Genomic DNA, 20,450 nt, shown 5'->3' with positions numbered 1-20,450 from the left:
AAAAATTTGTGGGACGAACAATACGAGACTGGAATAGAAGGGAGAACTGATAGAGGCACTCAAAGTACCTCCGCCACACACCGTTAGGTGGCTTGCGCAGTGTGGATGTAGATGTAGATTTAGATCTTAAGGGACCAAACTGCTGAGGTCATCAGTTCCTAAGCTTACACACTACTTAATGTAACTTAAACTAACATACACTAAGGACATCACACACACACACACACACACACACACACACACACATACACACATGCACGAGGGAGGATTCAAACCACCGACGGGGGGAGACACAGAGGCTAATTTAGTTATAATTTCGACTACAGCTGGACGTAAGTTGCACTATAAAGTACTGTATTTTTCCTATTCCCATTACCTTAAGCTCAACACCTAAGGTGTATTTGTTTATGCCACCAACTGTTTGGTATCAAGACTCCTGTGTGCATCTTAAATGTAGCTCTTGGAGATAATCTGAGAACACTGAGGATAGTTCCCATCTGTTTCGTTCGAGTACGATGTACGTTAGTGATATGTGCAGAGGCAACTAACGAAGCTTCACTGAGATTTATTTTTATGTGTTACAGACCGGCAAAGTAGTTAGGTAGGGGTAATTCATTTATCTGTTTGTTTGTGACATGTTCTCGTAACGCGTGCAGGTATTTTGGATCTTACACAGTGTTGTATATGACGAACGTCCCTAAATTACTCAGCTATCCTCAGGGAAGAAGGAAACTGTTGTTTGACGTGCCATCCAAACCACTAGTCTCTGGCGAATATCCACACCATCGGGAGGCGAATGTTTCGTTAAAAATCTCAGTGAAATTTCCGTGGTCCAACCAAGATTTGATCCTGCGACCTTTGAGTTTTGAGGCACTGTAATTCCTTTTTCTTACGTATTTTTTCGTCGTTTTTCTTCAGCAGCTACGTGGGAATGTTGAAAGATATCTCTCAGATTTCATTGGTGAAAACATCATATAGTTTTTTCTTCATTATAGAGGGTGGCCAATCCCATGACCGACCATGCTGAGCTACCGTGCGGGCTACCACTAAACAACCAGGCCCGACAGATATTCTGCTCAAGCTTCCGCCCCTCTGCAATTAGACGGCTGTTACATGACTGCATTTCCCAGCAGATACCGCCTCCCCTCTAGGTGACGAGCACGAAGCTCTTATCAGTGCCACTGACACCTCATAAAACGCCGATTAATTATGGACAACACACGCTTATTAATACTATGAATAATAAATTATATACGCAAATATTTCTCGGTAATCAATCTAACCATTAGTGGAAGCCGAATCAAAATCCCTACAATAGTTAATAAGACTGGCAATAAAATATAGATAGAAAAACGTGGTACGTGACTTTATTTTGCTTATAGGTTGGTATTCAGAACTTAAGGACGAAAGTAACTTTCGCATGATGTGTCACTGAGGCAAAGCTCGATGAAACTCAGACCACACGTAGAAGGAACTGCTGCAGTACAGTACAGTACAGAAGGTAACTGAAAGAAATATGCCACCTGCATTTTCCCTACCACTTCAGGCCCTATTCACTTCTCCAATCTTCATTTTCTTGAGAGTTTCAACATTTTCTGCGAGTTAAAAACGTTGTATTCACAATGTCGCAGTTTGGGTGCTAATCATCTGCCTGATATGTTTCCAGTCTGTAGGTGGGTGAACTGATTGCACAAAAAGTGGTCGTATGAGGAATACCCTCCTTATGTATCTTTGGCATCAATTTCTTCACCAATTCGTCTGGCACAGCACATCTTTTAGTGATTTCTCTGTCTGACAACTAGGCTTCCTTATGTACGAAACACTAATAAATGTAGCATATTCAGGGTGTGGCCGTCAGTGATCAGAACGACTATTGTATGAAGCCGGCCATTCAGTGTAGAGGAAACAGAAATGACACATTTATTCAAAGCCAATATTTACACTGAAGTCACAGCGATTCATGATATTCCCTGGGTATTACAAAAGGCGGGACATGATTCTTAATGGTTTGTGCGATAACTACGGTCAGCAATGCATGGTCTGCAAATTGTGCCCAATCTGTCCACAAGCTTAGTAAGGAGTTCTTGTGGTACTTCGTCCGCGCAGTTGACAACTGTTGAATGAGTGCTGGTGCACGTGAAAGTGCTGCAATACTTCTAAAGTTACGGCCTTGCGATATTATGCCTACTCACACCATACCACCTAGACCACAATAAAGATCATCTTCGACAATAATCCTGGCTGAATTACTGGTCCCACCTGTCGACATTTGAGGATCGGTACGTCCAGCGTTGTCCAACATGATCTTTTTCGTGGTCCCGGTATATGAAATGGGAAGGCATAATGTTGCGTGGGCGTACTGACCTCCAACACAGTACTAGCACTGGTCGACGTCATTGAGACACACTACTCATACCTTGTGTGTTAGGGGTGGATTCGGTCCTGACCCCATTTTTATGGGTGACTATGCGTGACAGTGTCAAACAGCACAGGTGGAGCAGCTTTTGGAACGAGAGGATTTCTTCGACTTAAAACCCTTCGATCACGTGTGGGCTGCGTTAGGGAGACGTCCCGCAGCACTTCCACATGCACCGACGACCATCCAGCAGTTTTCAGCCGCGCTAGTGGAGCAATGGAACACAGTACCACAAGAATTCACCATCGAACTTTTGGCCAGCGTGACAGTCGAGCAAGCATTTCTGTTTGTGGGGTTCACAGACTTCCTGAGGAACCGTATCACGTTTAATTATTAATTAAAATTTCCAGGCTCAATTGCCGTGGTCCATATATAAAACTACTTCTCCTTCCTGACGTTTCGTTGCCTACTGCAGGCAACATCTTCCGCGCTGAGTCGGCGACTGGCTGCTAGGCGCTGGAGGTCCCCCTTATATAGAGCGCTTAGATGGCGCCACCACTCATCACGTGCTTTCGACTTTAAAACTAACTCTGGCTAGTGCCATCTCTCTCGATTAAAGGTAATCGATTGTCACTTCGTTGGTGCAAAGCCGTCCGCCATATCTTGTCTAGTTTTAATCCGTCTTCTCTTTTATTAAAATTATTTTCGTGCTTGTAGATCTCTATGGCTTCTCTATACATGCGGGTATAATAATGTGAAGTCCTAGCTATCACGTTTGTCTCACTAAATTTTATTTCGTGATCACCGTCTTTGAAAACGTGTTCCGCAACAGCTGATTTGTCAGTTTGTCCCAATCTACAGTTCATTTTGAGTTCCGTTAGGTGGTATTAACACTCCTTTTAGTTGTTGCAATATAAACCAAGCCACAGCTACGCGGAATTTTATACGCACCTGGGGTGGCTAAGGGGTGTCGTGCGTTTTAAAGTCGAAAGCACGTGATGAGTGGTGGCGCCATCTAAGCGCTCTATACAAGCGGGACCTCCAGCGCCTAGCAGCCAGTCGCCGACTCATCTCGTAAAATGTTGCCCGCAGTAGGCAACGAAACGTCAGGAACGAGAAGTCTTATACATGGGCCACGGCAATTCAGCCGGGAAGTTTTAATTCATGAAGACGCCGGCCGTGAAAGCTTACATGTTATGACATGTCACGTTTCTTAATGTCCAGTGGACCATCAAAAATAGAGATGACGCCAGTGTAGTTATTTTATATTAATTTTCGTTTGTGTTATTGCAGATTTACTTCGGTTACCTTCTGTACTACTGTTACAGTTCTTCCTGCGAGTCGTCCAAGTTCCATGGAGCTATGTTACATGTCAGAGAGACATCTACCGAAAGTTACTTTCCTCCTTGAGTTTTGGATACCAGCGTATTATATACATAGACAGTAAAATTCGGATATAGTGGTAGGTTGGTTAGCGTCGCTTTCTCTAGATCAAGGGGGCCTCGGGTTCGATTCCCGGCCGGATCAGAGATTTTATTCACTCGTGAACTGGGTGTTGTCCTCATCATCTCTTCGTCATCATCAACGACGCGTAAGTAGCCGAAGTGGCTTAAAATTCAAATTATTACATTTAGGTGGCAGAAAAACTCCAGGTGGAGTCTCCCAGCCAAAAGTACTATACCACAATTTAATTTCATAGACAGTATAGTCGTTGGCGAACATGATGTCGTTCAAAGTGTATGCTACAGCTGGAAGTAGATAGGTGGGTATGAGGACAGACCAGTATCAGAAAGTGAGAAAGGATGAGGCAGCCTACCAACTTTCGCGTTGAGGCGGTAAAGAAGACGAAGAGAACCATAGATGGATATTTTGGCAATACTACTGGAGGGACGTTGGACAATCTGCTCTGACCTGAAAAGGGATATTTCTGTATTTTCGAACAACGATCAGAGGTGACTGCCTCCAATCGGTGGACTTATTTCCCCACGTTAAAATCGTATCGTGAATTAACCTTCTGTCGAGACAGGGCCCACAAGAAACACATGTCGCAGATTGTATCACAGACACAGTCCCTTTGACTGTTCAGAGATGTCACTAAACCTGCCCAAAGATGTAAACAACTATGCATGAGGAGCCCCTATTAGACGGAGGGTGTCTGACAGCCGACCAGTTCCAGTTATCCCACCAGGAAGGAGGTACACGGCTCGTGTTGCCTGTGGTTCAACATGACTAGACGGTCAATACCGCGTTTCAAACGAGTCCGCATTGTTACTTTATGCCAGGAATGGCTCTCCTACAAGGGAAGTGTCCAGGCGTCTCGGAGTGAACCAAGGGCTACTACTGTAATGGATGACCGGTACCTACGGATCATGCCTTGGAGGAACACTGACAGCAACGCCACCATGTTGAATAATGCTTTTTATGCAGCTACAGGACGTCTTGTTACTACTCAAAATGTGCGAAATAGGCTGCATGATGTGCAGCTTCACTCCCGACGGAAAAGTCGAGACAGGGCCCACAAGAAACACATGTCCCAGAAGGAACTTGCGATGTCACACTAGCTGCCTTATCCGACATACATTGTGAACGCTCACGCTCAGCTGTGTCCGGGGCGATATGGGAATCGCTGTGTCAATGAAAATGTACCTAATGAGTCCAATCGACAGGTAAGTAGTATTAAACTCTTTTGAAACAGTAACTCTCTCCCCGCCGTAGACGGTCGTTCGGGCTCGTTAGGCCTGTAGTGTCACATGCTGCGACGCACGCTACAGGGCCACGTCAGCCCCGGATCCAGAGGCGTGTCCTCACAAGTTACTGCAGTGAGACAAATGGCTGTGCGAGACGGGTGCCTGTCCGCAGCTCGTGGTCGTGCGGTAGCGTTCTCGCTTCCCGCGCCCGGGTTCCCGGGTTCGATTCCCGGCGGGGTCAGGGATTTTCTCTGCCTCGTGATGACTGGGTGTTGTGTGATGTCCTTAGGTTAGTTAGTTCTAAGTTATAGGGGACTGAGGACGGACCATAGCTGTTAAGTCCCATAGTGCTCAGAGCCATTTGAACCATTTAGACGTCTGCCTACTCACACTTGACGTCCAGAGTGAGCGGGCTGCTGCCCGCGCGGCCCTCGTCGTTGGCGACGCGGCACGAGTAGCGGCCGGCGCTGTGCCGGCGCACCGCCTGCAGCACCAGCGTCAGGTTGCTCAGCAGCGTGCCCGCGCTGGCGTTCGTCTGCACCTGCTTGCCCTGCAACCACAACCACACACACCGTTCTGCTCAGCGCGCCTTCCCGAAACGTGAAATGTCTGTGCTGCGTAACCACATTAGGTGTCAGAAAAGAGCTGCAACACTTTCTTTTTTCAGAAAACAGGTTGTTTCTACTCATGATGACTACAAAACCCTATTTTTCAGCAGTCTCCGTCCAAGGCGATGGCCTACCGCCATTTTACTGCGAGAATGCGAGTGCCTGTATGCCTGAATGGTACCAATCGACTGCTCGGCATCTGGGCCAACGTTTTGCTGCAGCAATAACCTCCCCATCATTCACTTACTGCTTTCCGCGGAGTGCATCCTTAACTGTCCCAAACAAATTGCAGTTTATGGTTTTCTGTTAGGTGGCTATAAACTCATCGGACACACAATTTTAAGTACCCCAAATGGTGGACGAGTGTGTCATGGAGCACCATCATAAACCTACTCAAAATTATTTCATGCCTACACACTCATTTTTTTTCTAAATGGTAACTAGGACTTTATGAACACCCCTTGAAGTTACTTATGACAGGGGAAGTCCTCAACTGTCTCAGAGATCATTTAATACTTCGAATGCATTATACCTACACACAGAGGTCGATTCGTCTTGCCAGTGGATGTTTAGCCACTTATCAAGTGTTTATCTTGCATGCTTTGCCAGTGAACAAAATCACGATAAGTCTTTGGGCGATGCGTCTGTCATCATCGCAACAAGGTCGCTCTAACCTGTCCGATCTTCCACTCGGTGGCTGGCTGCACACGGCTGTGACTTGCAATGTAGTAACGTGCAGACATTCTCATTTGAGGTGATCGACGGGTCAGAGTCTGATACCTCGCCACACACCTGTATGTCTCTATTGGTAGTGTTGACACACTTCGCAAGACTCTGTGGATATCTGTGGTGCTATGATTTTCCGCCGAAAGAAACTCACTGACGACGTTTTCAAGGCCACGCATAGCGCCGTTACCTATCGGAGCTTCGTGGAACTATAGGTGTTGAAGCTGGAATATTCGCCAAACTCCCACAACAAATTCCGGATATTTTTCAAGCGAAATTCGCCAAGAAAAAAATGTGTGTTGCGTTAATTATTGAACGCCCCGCGTAGATGAATGAAAAGGGAAACTTGACAGGAATTTCAACGAGCTCATGGAAACTTGAAAAAATTTGTCTTGGCACCAGCAGTAATTTGTCGGTCCATGTAGTTGTCTTGAGTAATTCAAGACCGCAGCTAGCTCGCTCACTCATTACCCACTGTACGCCGAAACGGATGGCGATAACTCAGCAACTAAATCCGTTATGCGTTCGTCGTTTTAGCAGTGGCAGTTCAGCTGCAACTGTTCGAGAGTTTCGCCGACAGCACAGGCACCGCACCTCCTACAGGTCAGACGAATCAACGGTGGCACCAGCAGTTTCGTGATGCTGTCAGCTGTAGTGAAAAAGTTTTAAATTGATTTGCTTAATTACTTTTCAAATAAAGTTCCGTAATTAATTTTTTGTTTGCTTGCAGGTAAATGTCAGCAGTTTTGGTACACACCTATTGGCCGCACCACTCTATCGTACTTCTCCAAAAGAGGAACCAAAATGAAACTATATTAACCCTTGATAAAGTGCAGATTGGTACAATAATTAATTTTCTGCATTTATAAGGGATCAACACTGCCTCAAACCACGCCGAGTTTATGCGTTCATACGGCAACATTGCAATTTTGCGTGATAAAGTGGTTCGGTGGTGTGCTCGAGACCAGTATATCGGAATCAAGGAGATATCGAAAATCAGTCATGGACCAGGTTACACGAGTAACCATACACTAGCTCATGCTGCACGTGGCACAGTAATACATGCATGTTCATGGGCTATCAAAATTTGGCTCAAAATCCGTGGTCTTGACTTCAAACAGAACCCATAGGTTTCTCACTCTTTCCTCGGATGAGAAAACAATTATGTGAAAGCCATTTCCAAAATGACTACAAGGTCATTTTCGACGAGGGTTCTATTATGAGCAGCCAAAACGCAGACCTCGATTAACAAGGTATCCGCCAAGTCTTTCACAGTCGTGAATAATGTCTCGTATTCAAGTTTGAATAAGTAGAGTATTAATACCATGGAGCCACGTCATATTCCTACTCAAAATGTTTTCGTGACTGCAGACTTTTTTTTTTCTTTATGATAGTTAAGACTTTATCAACACCCCTTGAAGTTACTTATGTAAGGGGAATTCCTCAATTTTCTCTGCGAGCTCGGTCAAAACTTCGAATATATTGCACCTAGCCCGAAGAAGTCGTGTCGTTATTCCAGCGGACAGTTAGCCGCTTATCAAGTGTTTATCTTGCATGTCTTGCAGCAACATTTACATTTCACATCATACAGTATTTAGGTGCTGCAAACCCTTCATGTGGTGATAAACATGTAGTGTTTCGTAAATTAGTTCTGACAGGAAAATTGGAAAATAATTTATTTTCATATGAAGCATCCAGTTAAGGACGTAAGAAAACATCAAACACTATAGACACATATTCCATACGAGCAAAAATGGGACTCTTCACAGTTTAATGTGTTTTGCGTCGTTTGTGAAGAAAAAAGTTAGTGCCCATTCCTCTCAGAAAATACAGTTACAGGAAACACATTCCTGGATTTGTTGAAGACATGGCTTCAACAATTGCTGGATTCTGCAGAAAATATCGCATTTCAATTTGGCTGAGCACCACTACCCTATCATCTACAAGTAATACCTTTCCTCTGAACTGCCGTGACGATGACTCGGCCATGAGGAGTGCACAGAACCCACACTGCGCAACTGGACATAAAACACATTTAATCTTTTTGTAAAACATAGAGTTAAACTTTAATTGAAAAGTTAACTGTGAAAAAAGTACCTAATATTGTATGAGAATGCATGTAAAAGATGTACCCCTTGTGTAATTGGATGGTTCAATCCAAGGAGTCTTTTTCTGGTGACATCAATGAATGAAATATTCTCGGTTTACGAGCCACGTCATTTCACATAAAATGCTGAGCTGACGACGGATGTCTTCTCCATCATTATCAGGAGTAAAAAAACCCAGACTTCTGGGGCTGGCACAGTGTTCCACTTATATAGGTGCGATTGCATCGTCCGGAATCCTCAGGAGAGGGCAGAACCGACGTGTGCACAGAAGGCGTGTTGGGCAGCTATCAGCAGCTCCGGCCTGCGTGGGGCCGATGACGTCATGTAGCGCGAGGGGTCGGCGCCACGTTTGAAATTGCCGCTCCCTCCTCTGTACAAGGTTCAAATATTTGTCTTAGCTTTCACTTGATATCCAAACCCACCTCACGCCCTATTAGTTGTGTACTCCTGGTCTCAGGTAAAACTGTTGCTGTTTAATCTAATCTCCGCTGCCAATATGCTGAGGCATCAGCCTATATTATTGTCTTTTCAAGTTGTATTTTACGTCCATTTTCCAGGCAGTCTTAGTTTATGGCCGACTTCTCAAGCTCCCTTTGGTTAATACAGCACTTTTGCTCAATACATCACTCGGCAACAGTGTGAATCGTTTGACATACATAGCTTCTGTCGCATTCGCAGAGGTCGCCATATACATTAGGCACTCTAAAGCCTATGTTTAACTGGGCACAACATATCTCATACCACACAAGTGGGCTCGAAAGTTGGCCTCAGTAATTGTCTCCGTAGAAATTTTCTTATTCATTGCCCCACATTATGATACGAAAGCAGCCGGTCTGGCCATTTCTGCCGATTCATGAGGCGTCCTCCATCGGTGGTATCTGAAAGCGTTTGTAATGTCTCCTTCGCTATAATCATCGTCTCTGAACACTCGTCTGAAACGGTACAATTTGGAGTATAGGTGGTCGCCGTCAGCCATAAGCTTTACTCTGTAAACTTACGTAATCAGCGCCGTTTCTTGTGTAAAGGATGCTGAAAACTAATAGCGTCCAGTTAAAAGTCACTGTGCGCTGATTTCCTGTACAGTGATTGGCAAATCTGGCGTCACCTCATAGGGATTTCATTGTGATGGAGACAGACACAACATATATAACCGAGACCGAGTGTACACAAATACTAGGACATGGTTTTACGGCTTTGTATGTCGGGTGACAGCAAAGAAGGATGCTTCACACATGTACGGCGGCAGGAATGACACTTTCAAACGTGGCGCCAGCTCCTCGCCCCACCTGACGTCATCGGTCCCACGATGGGTCGGACCTGCTGCGAGTTGCCCAGATCGCCTTCCGTGCATGCTCAGTTGGCCTCCTCTGGAAGGCTCCAGATGTTGCAGTCGTGCCTGTATAAGCGGAACATGGTGTCAGTCACGGCAGTCTATCGTTTTTACTGCTGATAATGATAACGAAGACAGCCGTCGAAAGTTCGAGTGTTTTATTTCTTGTGACGCAGATTGTAAGCCAAAGGAAATTTTATCCAATGTGATGATTCTTTCTAAATTAAAATTTTGTTGCCCCATGCCTAAGTTAAAATTCACTCCAAGTTTCTATCTATATTCATCAAGAACACGCAGTCTTGCGAAATCAGATCAATCTTTTTGAAAAACCCATACATTGAGTGGCTTGTCATGCTCAAGACTGTGGAAAAGCGACCTTAATTTTCAATATAACCTTCATTTGTGTGAATATGGAGTTTACAAAATGGTATTAACAGTTTCGATTTTGGTAGCAATCATCTTCAGACCTTAAAATATCGTTACAGAGTGCTACACGTCATATATTATACAACTAAGTACTGAGTACATTCTGCTGCTGGTGTAAGATGACATCTAAACCCCCCCCCTCCCCCCCCCGTAAACTACTGAATCTTAAATCTTAGTACTTGATTGTACATTATGAGACTCCATCTAGATATTTTACGATCTGTAGATGATTTCTAGCACAGGGAAACTAATTTACAGTTAGTAGTCAAGTTTTCATTCATTTTACATTAATTTCATTAGGAGCTACCTAATAAACCACGTATGTATGGGCTTAAGTCTTACGTTTGTACAGAACAATGTTTAACATGGTATTCCTGGTACATTTATTCTTCTTAGTACAAAATGTATACGAAATGGTAAAATGAGAATGTTGCATGTTACAGTAATTATGCACTAATTGTAACAAATAATTTATACCGTTAACTGACAAGAGTGAAAGTATACGATGATGAAAACAAAAACTTTCCTGTAAATACAGGTCATAGCAAAACAGCTTTCTGTGAGGAAACTTAGAATGTTTGGTTACTGGCTTAAGCTAAAAATATTGTTGTAGTCAATAGAATAAGTATTTGAAATATGGCGTTGTCGATTTAGAACCCATGTAATTTGGAAGATAATTTCACCTTTGGTCAGGGAACGTGAATGGCTAGGCTCTGGTAAATATTGCTGCTGATGTAGCACGGCACCTGACTCACCAGTATAGTATAAGATAGATAGGTAGAGGAGGGCCTGTACTTCAAATATCACCTGACTTCAATCTTCTGGGATCATCGCTGAAGTAAAATGTACAGTGCTATCGTTTTTTAAGATTGAATAACTAGAACTGCGAACTGTACAGTCTAGCCATTTAATTGATTCTTAAACTATAACACGGTGAAGTAGAATTTTATTATCCGTTAAAGCAGGCCCTCGGTAAAATTTGAGAGTGGCCAGATAGGAAGTTAATCGAAATACATTAAAATATATTTGCACTAGAACAATATTTCCTACTTCAGTCAGTAGTAGCTCATAACCATACATCTACAATTATCTCGCAAGTGGTTTACGGATCCATGTTTACTGAAACAATTTTTTTGCTATTGTCGTATACTTTCACTGTGTCAGTCTCCATTCTAGATGACCTCACACCCTGTATAACCTTTCCGGATTATCGTTCAATAACCATGTGTTTTCTTCTTTATCAAATGGTGTTAAGATTGCCGCCAATAGTCTCTTACTACTCACTTGCGAAGGCAGTAACTGGGATATATCAGTAGTATCGCTGTACCCAGGTAGCGCGGCAGTGCGCAGCCGTACTCACGTCGTGCGTCCAGACGACGTCGGTGACCCAGGGGTCGGCCCGCACACGGCACTCGAGGTACACGTCGTCGCCCTCGCGGATGGCGCTGGCGTTGAGGCCGCTGCCCAGCTCCAGAGACACGACGGGGCTGTCTGGAAAACGGCGCCTCGTACGTCGCTGGCCTCCGGGCGAGATATTCTCTACTAATCAACTCTGCTCAAAGCAGCCTTCCCGCAGAAATGTGGTGCTTGAGTCATGCTGCCATGCTAATCAGCAAATGTCGCAAAAACTGATATCAGCAGGATTCAAAGTCTACCTGTACATGACCATCTTTGTCTGTGGTACTTGTGTTTCAACTACAGAAACGAGCGACAGACTCCCTGCTACTGCAATTGAGGAACATGCGGTGCAGTGTACCATTAAATGTGGAGGCAAGACTAGAAAATCAGGACACCTTGTGAGGTGATGCCCACTGCCTAATTATATGAGGGCGTGTATTGTAAACACGAGAAGGGACCTGTCCGGAAGGAGATCTGTCACAGGCCGCTGAATGCACGGTTACGTATGCGTGGCTTTTCCTGGATACTAGAGAAGGGTAAGATGTTTGGATGCGGCAAAGACGGCGGATTCCGTTGTCTGTAGGATAACTAGCTACAGCCTTTAGTTCCGAAATAAAGTAATAAATGGTAGAATAAACAACAAATAAGGCAGACACCAAGATGATCGTGACAGTGAGTAGTGTGCATTGATAATTATACTACGAAAAATGCAGAAGCTACTTTGCCAACTTTTAGATAACCCTTAAAAAATTTGTTACTAGCAAAAGCATTGAGGAATAATTATAGTCTTGGTAGCAGACCATGATTGAGGGAGTCAGTATAGTCACTGATTATCACTCATCGCTAATACACAGCTTTATGTATATTGTATTTTATTTACAGTTAATTATGCCAATACGTCAGAAGGGCGAATCTTCCACGCATAATGAATGCACTATGCCGTACCCATAACTTTGTTCTACTGCATCAGATGTGGTAAGAAGGATATCCGCAACTGAACTTCATAGAAGAGTCAGATAATCAACAGCTGCAGTTGCAAATATGTTTATTGGTTCAAAATCACAATCGGTTTCGGGGAGTTGTAAGCCTATGTTATTTTATACTATGACTATGTACATTTAATCATCTCTGTTCACTTACATATTGTGTATTCACCTTTTTACTACGTTCGGACTTATCAGTCACCTCTTACACTGTTCGTCAGTAGATGGCTTCACTTTTTCTTGTAGTTTGACGGTCGCAAGGTTTCCTTATACCACCGCATCATCACCTGCACCATCACCTGCATCTTTACCTGCACCATCACCTGCATCATCACCTGTCCACCGCCTAGGGTTCGCAGCGAGTGGTGACGACGTGAGTAGCGGTGTAAGTTCTCTTACGTTCTTGTTTTAGCAACAATTCTTATACGATCTCTAATTATAACTTCTTCATTTTCAATTTTGCAGTCTTGTACATTTGAAGATGGGCTGCTAACTGCACGACGCCGGTCGTAACTCTGAACCAGTAAAACTATTTACAGCTTCAGCGGCTGATTACCCGACGCTAGTTTTCCTACTTTCTTACCTTTACTTATTACATTCCGCGTCACCTAGGAAGCGGCCCAATTTCCCGCCTTTCTGCGCATCCCCTCCATTAACTGCTGGAAGTCAATAAGTTTCATTATCTTTCCGAGCTCCTAGTTGTGAGTTACTTTTGGACAGAGAGAATCTCTCTACAGCTCATGCTTGACACGTTCAGGTATGGGGGTAATGTAGAGTAATATGCAATATAGAAGTGAAAACTTGAACAGACAGTATCGATAATTGTAGTTTTATTTTTGCTGGCCGGTTTTGGCAGATGTAATTTTGCAACATCGGAACTTATGCAAACACACATAAATATATCTCCTTCGTATGTGCACGCTGCAGAATGCTGAAAAGGTCTCTGAGGTAAATTCCAATATAACGAGTTTCAGACATTGCCATCATCAGGTATCCTAGGACATTAAGCTGCACAAAGATAGAAAAATGACATGTTGTTGTAGTGCGGCGGCGTGGTTCCTTTCGTCCATTATCTGCACCTACCCTTGAACTCGTTGCAGCATGTCACCGGTAGGAAAGCCGAGCAGGAACCTACCGTACTGAAACTCGTACCAGGTTGCATACAACGTAACTATTCCATGAATCTGGAAAAGATCTCAATTTCGAATGAAAGGTGGAAATATTGAGAAAATTTTGGTACATTCTGAACCTTAATAATGTACACGTTCAGTGTCATGCCCGTGCTAATCTTAACACAGTCATGCACAAACCCATTAATTCCCGTTAATAAGTTTATGGCAACTTATTTCCCGAAATCTGAACAGCTACTAAGCTCAGATTGTTCTTTAATGAAAATACTCGCCAAACTATTAAGTTTATCGGTGTCTAATGAACTCAAGTTTTTAGTTACCGATCTGTCCAATATACGACGCGGAATTACTGTCTTTTCTCATACACAAAATTACTTAATAAATCCGTGATTTCTAAAACACACACAGGAATAAATATCCCTTTACTTTAAAACAGTTTTGAAACATGTAGCACAACTAAAACTGGCAAATTATAACTTCCTTCGGAGCTCATTCTACACACGGCCGTAGCATTTAAATGCTGGACTCTGACTACCTAGACTGCTGTAAGCATTCTCTATCTCCAAGAGAAAGGACGCGCGAAAAATACTCTGTTCTGACGTGCCAGTTTTCTTTAAGGCCAATAGAAAAACATTATTCTCCCGCGTTAGTCCGCGGTTTTCATGACTAACCAATCAACAAATAACACGATTTCGAACTGTCCTTTTTCCCGAAATAAATATTTAAAATTCTGATATTTTCTTTATACTGTATGCTATTAACTATTTTCATTTGCACTCAAATTAGCTTTCCTTTTACCATAAACTTACTTAACATATTATGATACAAAATTCCCCGTCGTCTGCATTCACACTGTCTTAAAAGTTTCTCACGCTAATTCGTGCAGCGTTTGTCAGTATAACAGTGATCTATATATTTACTGTAGACCACATTTACACATCACTCACACTATTAAAAACGTATACAAAACTGCACGAACACAAATAAATGAAAAAGTCTTAAAGAAATAAACAGAACAATTCACAAAAAACATTCTCTTGACCTGTTTTTGAATGTGTGTGTGCACTACTAGACTCTGCTGGAGTCGGCTGAATCCGCTTGAGACCATCTGTCACTGTGCATGCGTCAGTCATTTTCCCAATTGGCAGGCTCTAGGCAGGAGCGATATAAGGCGCCACGCCCCACTAGTAACTATCATAAGTAGACTCTGCTTATCATCATTACTACTACAACATGTACCTCTTTTATTAATGTGCAACACGATGTTCCAGGATATCTGATGACAGCAGTGTCCGAAACGCTTAATATTGGAAGAATAAAGTCAGCTTGCATCCAGTCAGAGACTTTTTTTTTCAGCGACCTATTTGGCAGCGGGCAGATTGCACATACATTTCGTCAAGACTACATGCCCGGTTCGTGACTCGACGTCGCACCTTTGCTATATCCCACCACATGTTCAGTAAATCGTGTTAAGTCGTGACAGATTATTCTACAAATATAAATAAGATCCACAAAAACATTTACATAACATGTCATGCATATTGCACCGGCTGCACAAGCTCATATTTACGCAACAACTGAATGGAAACTATTGAATCACGTTTTAAAAAGAAGCTTTGAACCTGAACGTCAAGTATTCACCATGGCCGTCTTCTTCATATCGCCACACGTACTTTGACTGTCGTTCATTTTAAGGACGTTTTAAGACAATTTGACTGAGAGTGCTGGGAGTGTCCAATAATTTCTACGCTTCATTGTAAATGATTCGAATGTGTGTAATCTGCTTATTTCGTACCCGATTGTCTTGATGGATAATGTCTACTTCGTATATTTGGTATCGAAACATCACTGAAGTTACATATCTATTTCGTTGGACTTCTTGTCTAAATAAATAAATAAAAAGTAAAACTAAGTAAAAACAATTGAAATTAACAATCTAGTAGCCCCCAACTTACTTTTTTTCTATTCAGGTGTGCCTGTTGATACAAATTTATGCTGCGAAAACAATTGTACTAATAAAAGATTATTCAGTAGCTGCTACGGTTTTGTTTAAGAAGAATGCATTCATGCAAATGTGGCTGCCCGCAATATAAAGTGCGTTGCTATGAAGCTGACAGCCTACAGTGCCTTTTCTTTTCTTTTCTTTTCTTCTACGTTACGTTGGGGTTGAGGGCCCACACATGAAGCAATTAATATTGTAGGACTAACAATAAACTATTGTTCCACAAACTGTATTTTTATGTAAATCCTGGAAAAACATTAGTATCGCAATAAATTTTTGAATACCAAAACTCATTTATCTAGACAACGCAACTTCTACATCATCTGGGATACGTCTAAGTCGTGCTCTCACTGTGGCTATTGGTAGGCTACGACTTCTTGGACTTTGTTTCAAGGCCACTCTTTCACCGTCTCGTTAGTCCTCTGTTCAAACAGGTCACCCTCTCCCTCACTATGAGCACAACGTGCCGGAACGTCATGCGGTGATGAGGGCCTGCCTACGTGAATACTGGTTCCCACACAACGCCGTAGACAGCGCTTACGACGCACGTGAACCACCCAGCAGCTTTTGTATAACAGTGAGTGCCCTGGGTGTTGGAGCAGCGGAGAGAGCGAGCGACTCACAGCGGACGGCGAGCTTCCAGCAGTCGCGGCGCGCGCCGGCCGGCAGCCGCGGGTTGTCGCCGGAGCAGCACAGGTGGCGGCCGGCGTCGCGCGCCCGCGGCCGCAGCGGCAGCACGCTCGTCGTCGCGTTTCCGTCAGCGCTCACCTGCAACACCGCCACACCAGGAATTCAGCTTACATACAGTACCTCTCTCACTGGCCTGTCGCCCACGGCTGCGCCCGCGTGCGCGTTTGGCACATATAGTTCATGTTTCTCCTCGACCCCACTTCCTTCACTTCCATCCCTCTTTTCCTTTCTTTCTCCAGCCATGTTTCTGTCCACCTTCTGCTCCACTTCCTCTTTCCATCTCTTTCCCCGCCGTCTCTCTCGACATCCCTTCTCTCTCTTATAATTATCCAACTTTCCCTCCCCCTCTCCCTACGCTCCTTCCGCTTTCTACATCCCTGTAATCTTCTCCTTTCCCTTACCTCTCTGTTCGTGTCCTGTTGTCCTCTCTTCCTTTGCCCATTCGCTCCTCCTTACACACTCTGTCCATTTTCTGCTTCCCCTATCTGTCTCTCTCCTCCTCTCGTCTGTCTGTCCTCCATTCACTCCAGCCCTTTCTCTCTGCCTATTTCCTCCTGCCATCCTCTTCCTGTCAGTCTCCTCCTGCCTCTCTCTCTCCTTATCCATCGTCTCCTACTTCTTCTCCCTGTCCATCCCCTCCTCTATGCTCGTCAACCTTTTCCCAACAATGTCCACCCGAATTTGCGGAAGCCCAATAATGCAGAACACTCCTACTGTGTGGTTGAACCTGTACATTAAGGGCTTGAAAATGATTTTTTGTCCTTCATATACAGACTACTATGTGAAACGGATAGATACGGCTGGTAATAGAACTCCATCACAAAATACCTGTCTTGAAGGGAACCTACACATTGGGGGCTGAAAAAACTGTTTCTTACCCCTGACATGTAGTCAGCCCTGGGAAGCAGTTCGATAATGCAGTCCAGTGCTACTCCCTCACAACACACCCATTGTGTAGGGCAGTTCTATTACGTAGGGAGAGAAACAAAAAATCAATATCATGGAACAAAACATATTAATGAGTAATTTCTAATAGATAGCGCTGTAAGCGCCAGAAAATGCACGCCAAAAGATACACAGCACAGTCCTCTTCCTCAGTTGGCATCCGAGATGCTCAGCATAACTGTTTCCATGAAGCATAGCGTACTGCCAATAAAGCTGTTTTGCATGAATGGTGACTGTGCGTTAGTAGTCCTGCAGAGCTTCCAGACACTCAGGGGTATGAAAACAGTCGATGGTCTGATGTCTTTCAAGGGTATGAGAAAATGTATAAAGAATTCGAAAAGACAGATTGTTTTGAAGTGGAATGTGGCAGAGGGAGAGAAGACATCTGTCGAAGATGAGGGCACAGCACTGCAGAAAGATTCATGCAGTGGCCTGGAAACATGTAGCGCATGGGAAATTGCCCCAACGTTGGTCATGCCTGCGAGTACGTTACATAACGCAGTTGGAATCATCATGCACTGTTACCCATCCAAACTCATACACATTCCGGACGTGCTTACTGCTGACCTAACAGCAAAACAAACATTCGCTTAGGATATTCTTGCTCGCATGGAAGTGGATAATATGCAGAATTGCAGAATGTGGGAAACGGAAAAACCATATGCTCATCAACCAGTACCACTTAATGGCACAAAAGTGACTGTGTAATGTGGGTTCACGGCGTCGTTTATCGTAGGGACGTATTTCTTTTTATTTTGTTTTGGGAGATGAATCCTGCGGATCGTTTTATCTGTAGCGTCACTGGTAAAAGCTATGAGACTATTTTTCACAACAACATCATTCGAACACTTCAACAGCGTCGGTGTGGGCAGTTTCACTTTTATGCAAGTTTTCACTCCTCCGCACATTGCACAGCAAGTGAAGCAGCTGTTGCAGGGGCATTTCGGAAACGCTAGAATGTCATCTGTCATATTCATATAGCCTAGCCATCCAGATCACCTGCCCTTCATCCGTGTGATTTCTGGCTGTGAAATTACGTGAAAGACATTAATTTCAGAGTTTCAATTACGAACGTAATTGAATTGGAGGCAGGCATTGCTTAATGCATTCTCACCACATACACCCTATGGTATATTGTTTTGTTTCTCGATTTCAACTTGTGGCAGGAAATGGCAGACAGTATATTGAACATGTCTTACGCCAGAAAGAAATTTTCACTCAACAGCGGAGTGTGCTCTGATATGAAATTTCCTGGCAAATTAAAACAGTGTGCCGGACCGAGACTCGAACTCGGGACCTTTGTCTTTCGCGGGCAAGTGCTCTACCAACTGAGCAACCCAAGCACGACTCACAGCTTTAATGCTGCCAGAACCTCGCCTCATACCTTCCAAACTTCATAGAAGCTCTTCTGCAAACCCAGCAGCAAGCTAGCAACACAAGCGAACGGCCCTCTATGTATGGAACGTGGGCCAGCCGGTGTAGACTTGTGGTCCGGCATTTGATCGGGCAGCAGCAGAGCGGCGGAGTCTGGGATGTTGCGCTTGAGAGACGAATGGCAACTGGCTGCGGGGAGCTGGTGATAATGTCCTCGTGTGTATGGAGAAGGGGGCGGCCGTTGTCTTATTGGTGTCTGAGAGTGTTTTGTGGGAAAACGAAACAGCAAGGATTTGGAGGGGGGCCTGAGAAGCTTACTGGTGGTTGGTGGCTGACTATACGATAGGGCAGTCCCGACGGCTAGGGGTACGGGACGTCCGTGTTGGTGTGCTCAGGTCTGTTCATTGTTTTGGGGGATAAATTACTAATGATTATTACGTTTTTAGTTTTTGATGCTCATTTCAACACTTTATTTTGTATGGATGCTGAGTACTCTATTTATATGATTGTATAGGGTTCTGGTAGCATGAGCACCCATCTTCTATTATAAAATTTTATTTAGTCATTCTGAAGACTAATTTTCTGGCTTTCGTACTGTAAATTAATTCTGTTGCTTTCAGTATTGTTGACACTGCCCTTTTGTTCTGCAGAATCGTGTTCATTCGTTGAGTATTTTAATTATTCTGAGACTGGTTCATGTTACTCTGTATTATTTGTGAAGACATTTATACGGTTTCGGAATAACTGACAAAAAATTGTTATTCTTGTGTGTTGCTTAAAGATTTGTTTTAAGGTTCTATATTTATTGTGAACTGTATAAATTGTTATAAATCTGTTCATGATTCAGTTGTGGATAAACTGTGTACTATGATAAGAGAAATGTAAAACCTCATACACCCAGTCCCTTCCACTCCTCAACCTATGATGATGCTACTCGTTGTTGACATCTATAAACCTTCGTGAGTTCTAAATATGGGGTCTACAGAGGCTGAATAAAGCTGGAACTGTCACCAGCAATAGTCAGTTGTTTTGTTTTTATTTTATTTCTAAGAATGGGTGCACCTCTCAGCCTATCCCTATTTTTCAGACATGTTGCCGATACAATTTTTTTTTTTTTTTTTTAGCATAAGATTCACACCTTCGCCATCTTTCTCACCTCGGGTGCCTGATGTTTCGACACCCCGCCACACAGCAATGTTCTGCGGGTTGCCATCGCAAATAGAAAAGGCAAAAAGGCAGGTAGATGCCTTTCTTAGATGTTTTGGTCGAATGGAAAGCTGATGGACGATTCGGCCAACCTGTGTATCGAAAACGGATGCACATGGGCCTTTGTGTCAACGGGCGTCGTTTTCATCATCACCTCGGACGAGAGATAGCCTGAACATCATAATGGACATTTGTTGTTGCTGTTGTGGTCTTCAGTCCTCAGACTGGTTTGATGCAGCTCTCCATGCATACGGTAAAGCTGCATGCCCTCGGGAAAAATTACGGCTGTAGTTTCCCCTTGCTTTCAGCCGTTCGCCGTACCAGCACATCAAGGCAGTTTTGGTTAGTGTTACAAGGCCAGATCAGTCAATCATCCAGACTGTTGCCCCTGCAACTACTGAAAAGCTGCTGCCCCTCTTCAGGAACCACACGTTTGTCTGGCCTCTCAACAGATACCCCTCCGTTGTGATTGCACCTACGG

The 20,450-nt window shown here is 43.8% G+C and overlaps 1 protein-coding gene across 1 annotated transcript in view; it reads right to left on the bottom strand.

Moving 5' to 3' along the window:
• LOC124595497 (nephrin-like) overlaps window positions 1-20,450 on the bottom strand; it is a 720,042-nt gene that overhangs the window by 159,621 nt on the left and 539,971 nt on the right. The window contains exons 7-9 of the mRNA XM_047134264.1: window positions 16,378-16,522; window positions 11,602-11,732; window positions 5,434-5,593 (exon numbers count right to left, since the gene is read on the bottom strand). Coding sequence (XP_046990220.1) covers window positions 5,434-5,593; window positions 11,602-11,732; window positions 16,378-16,522 — 436 coding nt within the window. The remainder of the gene's footprint in view (window positions 1-5,433; window positions 5,594-11,601; window positions 11,733-16,377; window positions 16,523-20,450) is intronic.

Source organism: Schistocerca americana, chromosome 1 (genome assembly GCF_021461395.2).
Source record: "Schistocerca americana isolate TAMUIC-IGC-003095 chromosome 1, iqSchAmer2.1, whole genome shotgun sequence".
In the NCBI taxonomy this organism is placed as follows: Eukaryota; Metazoa; Arthropoda; class Insecta; order Orthoptera; family Acrididae; genus Schistocerca; species Schistocerca americana.
Note: the sequence above shows the minus strand (reverse complement) of the source record. Positions and strands in the feature narration are given on the sequence as shown.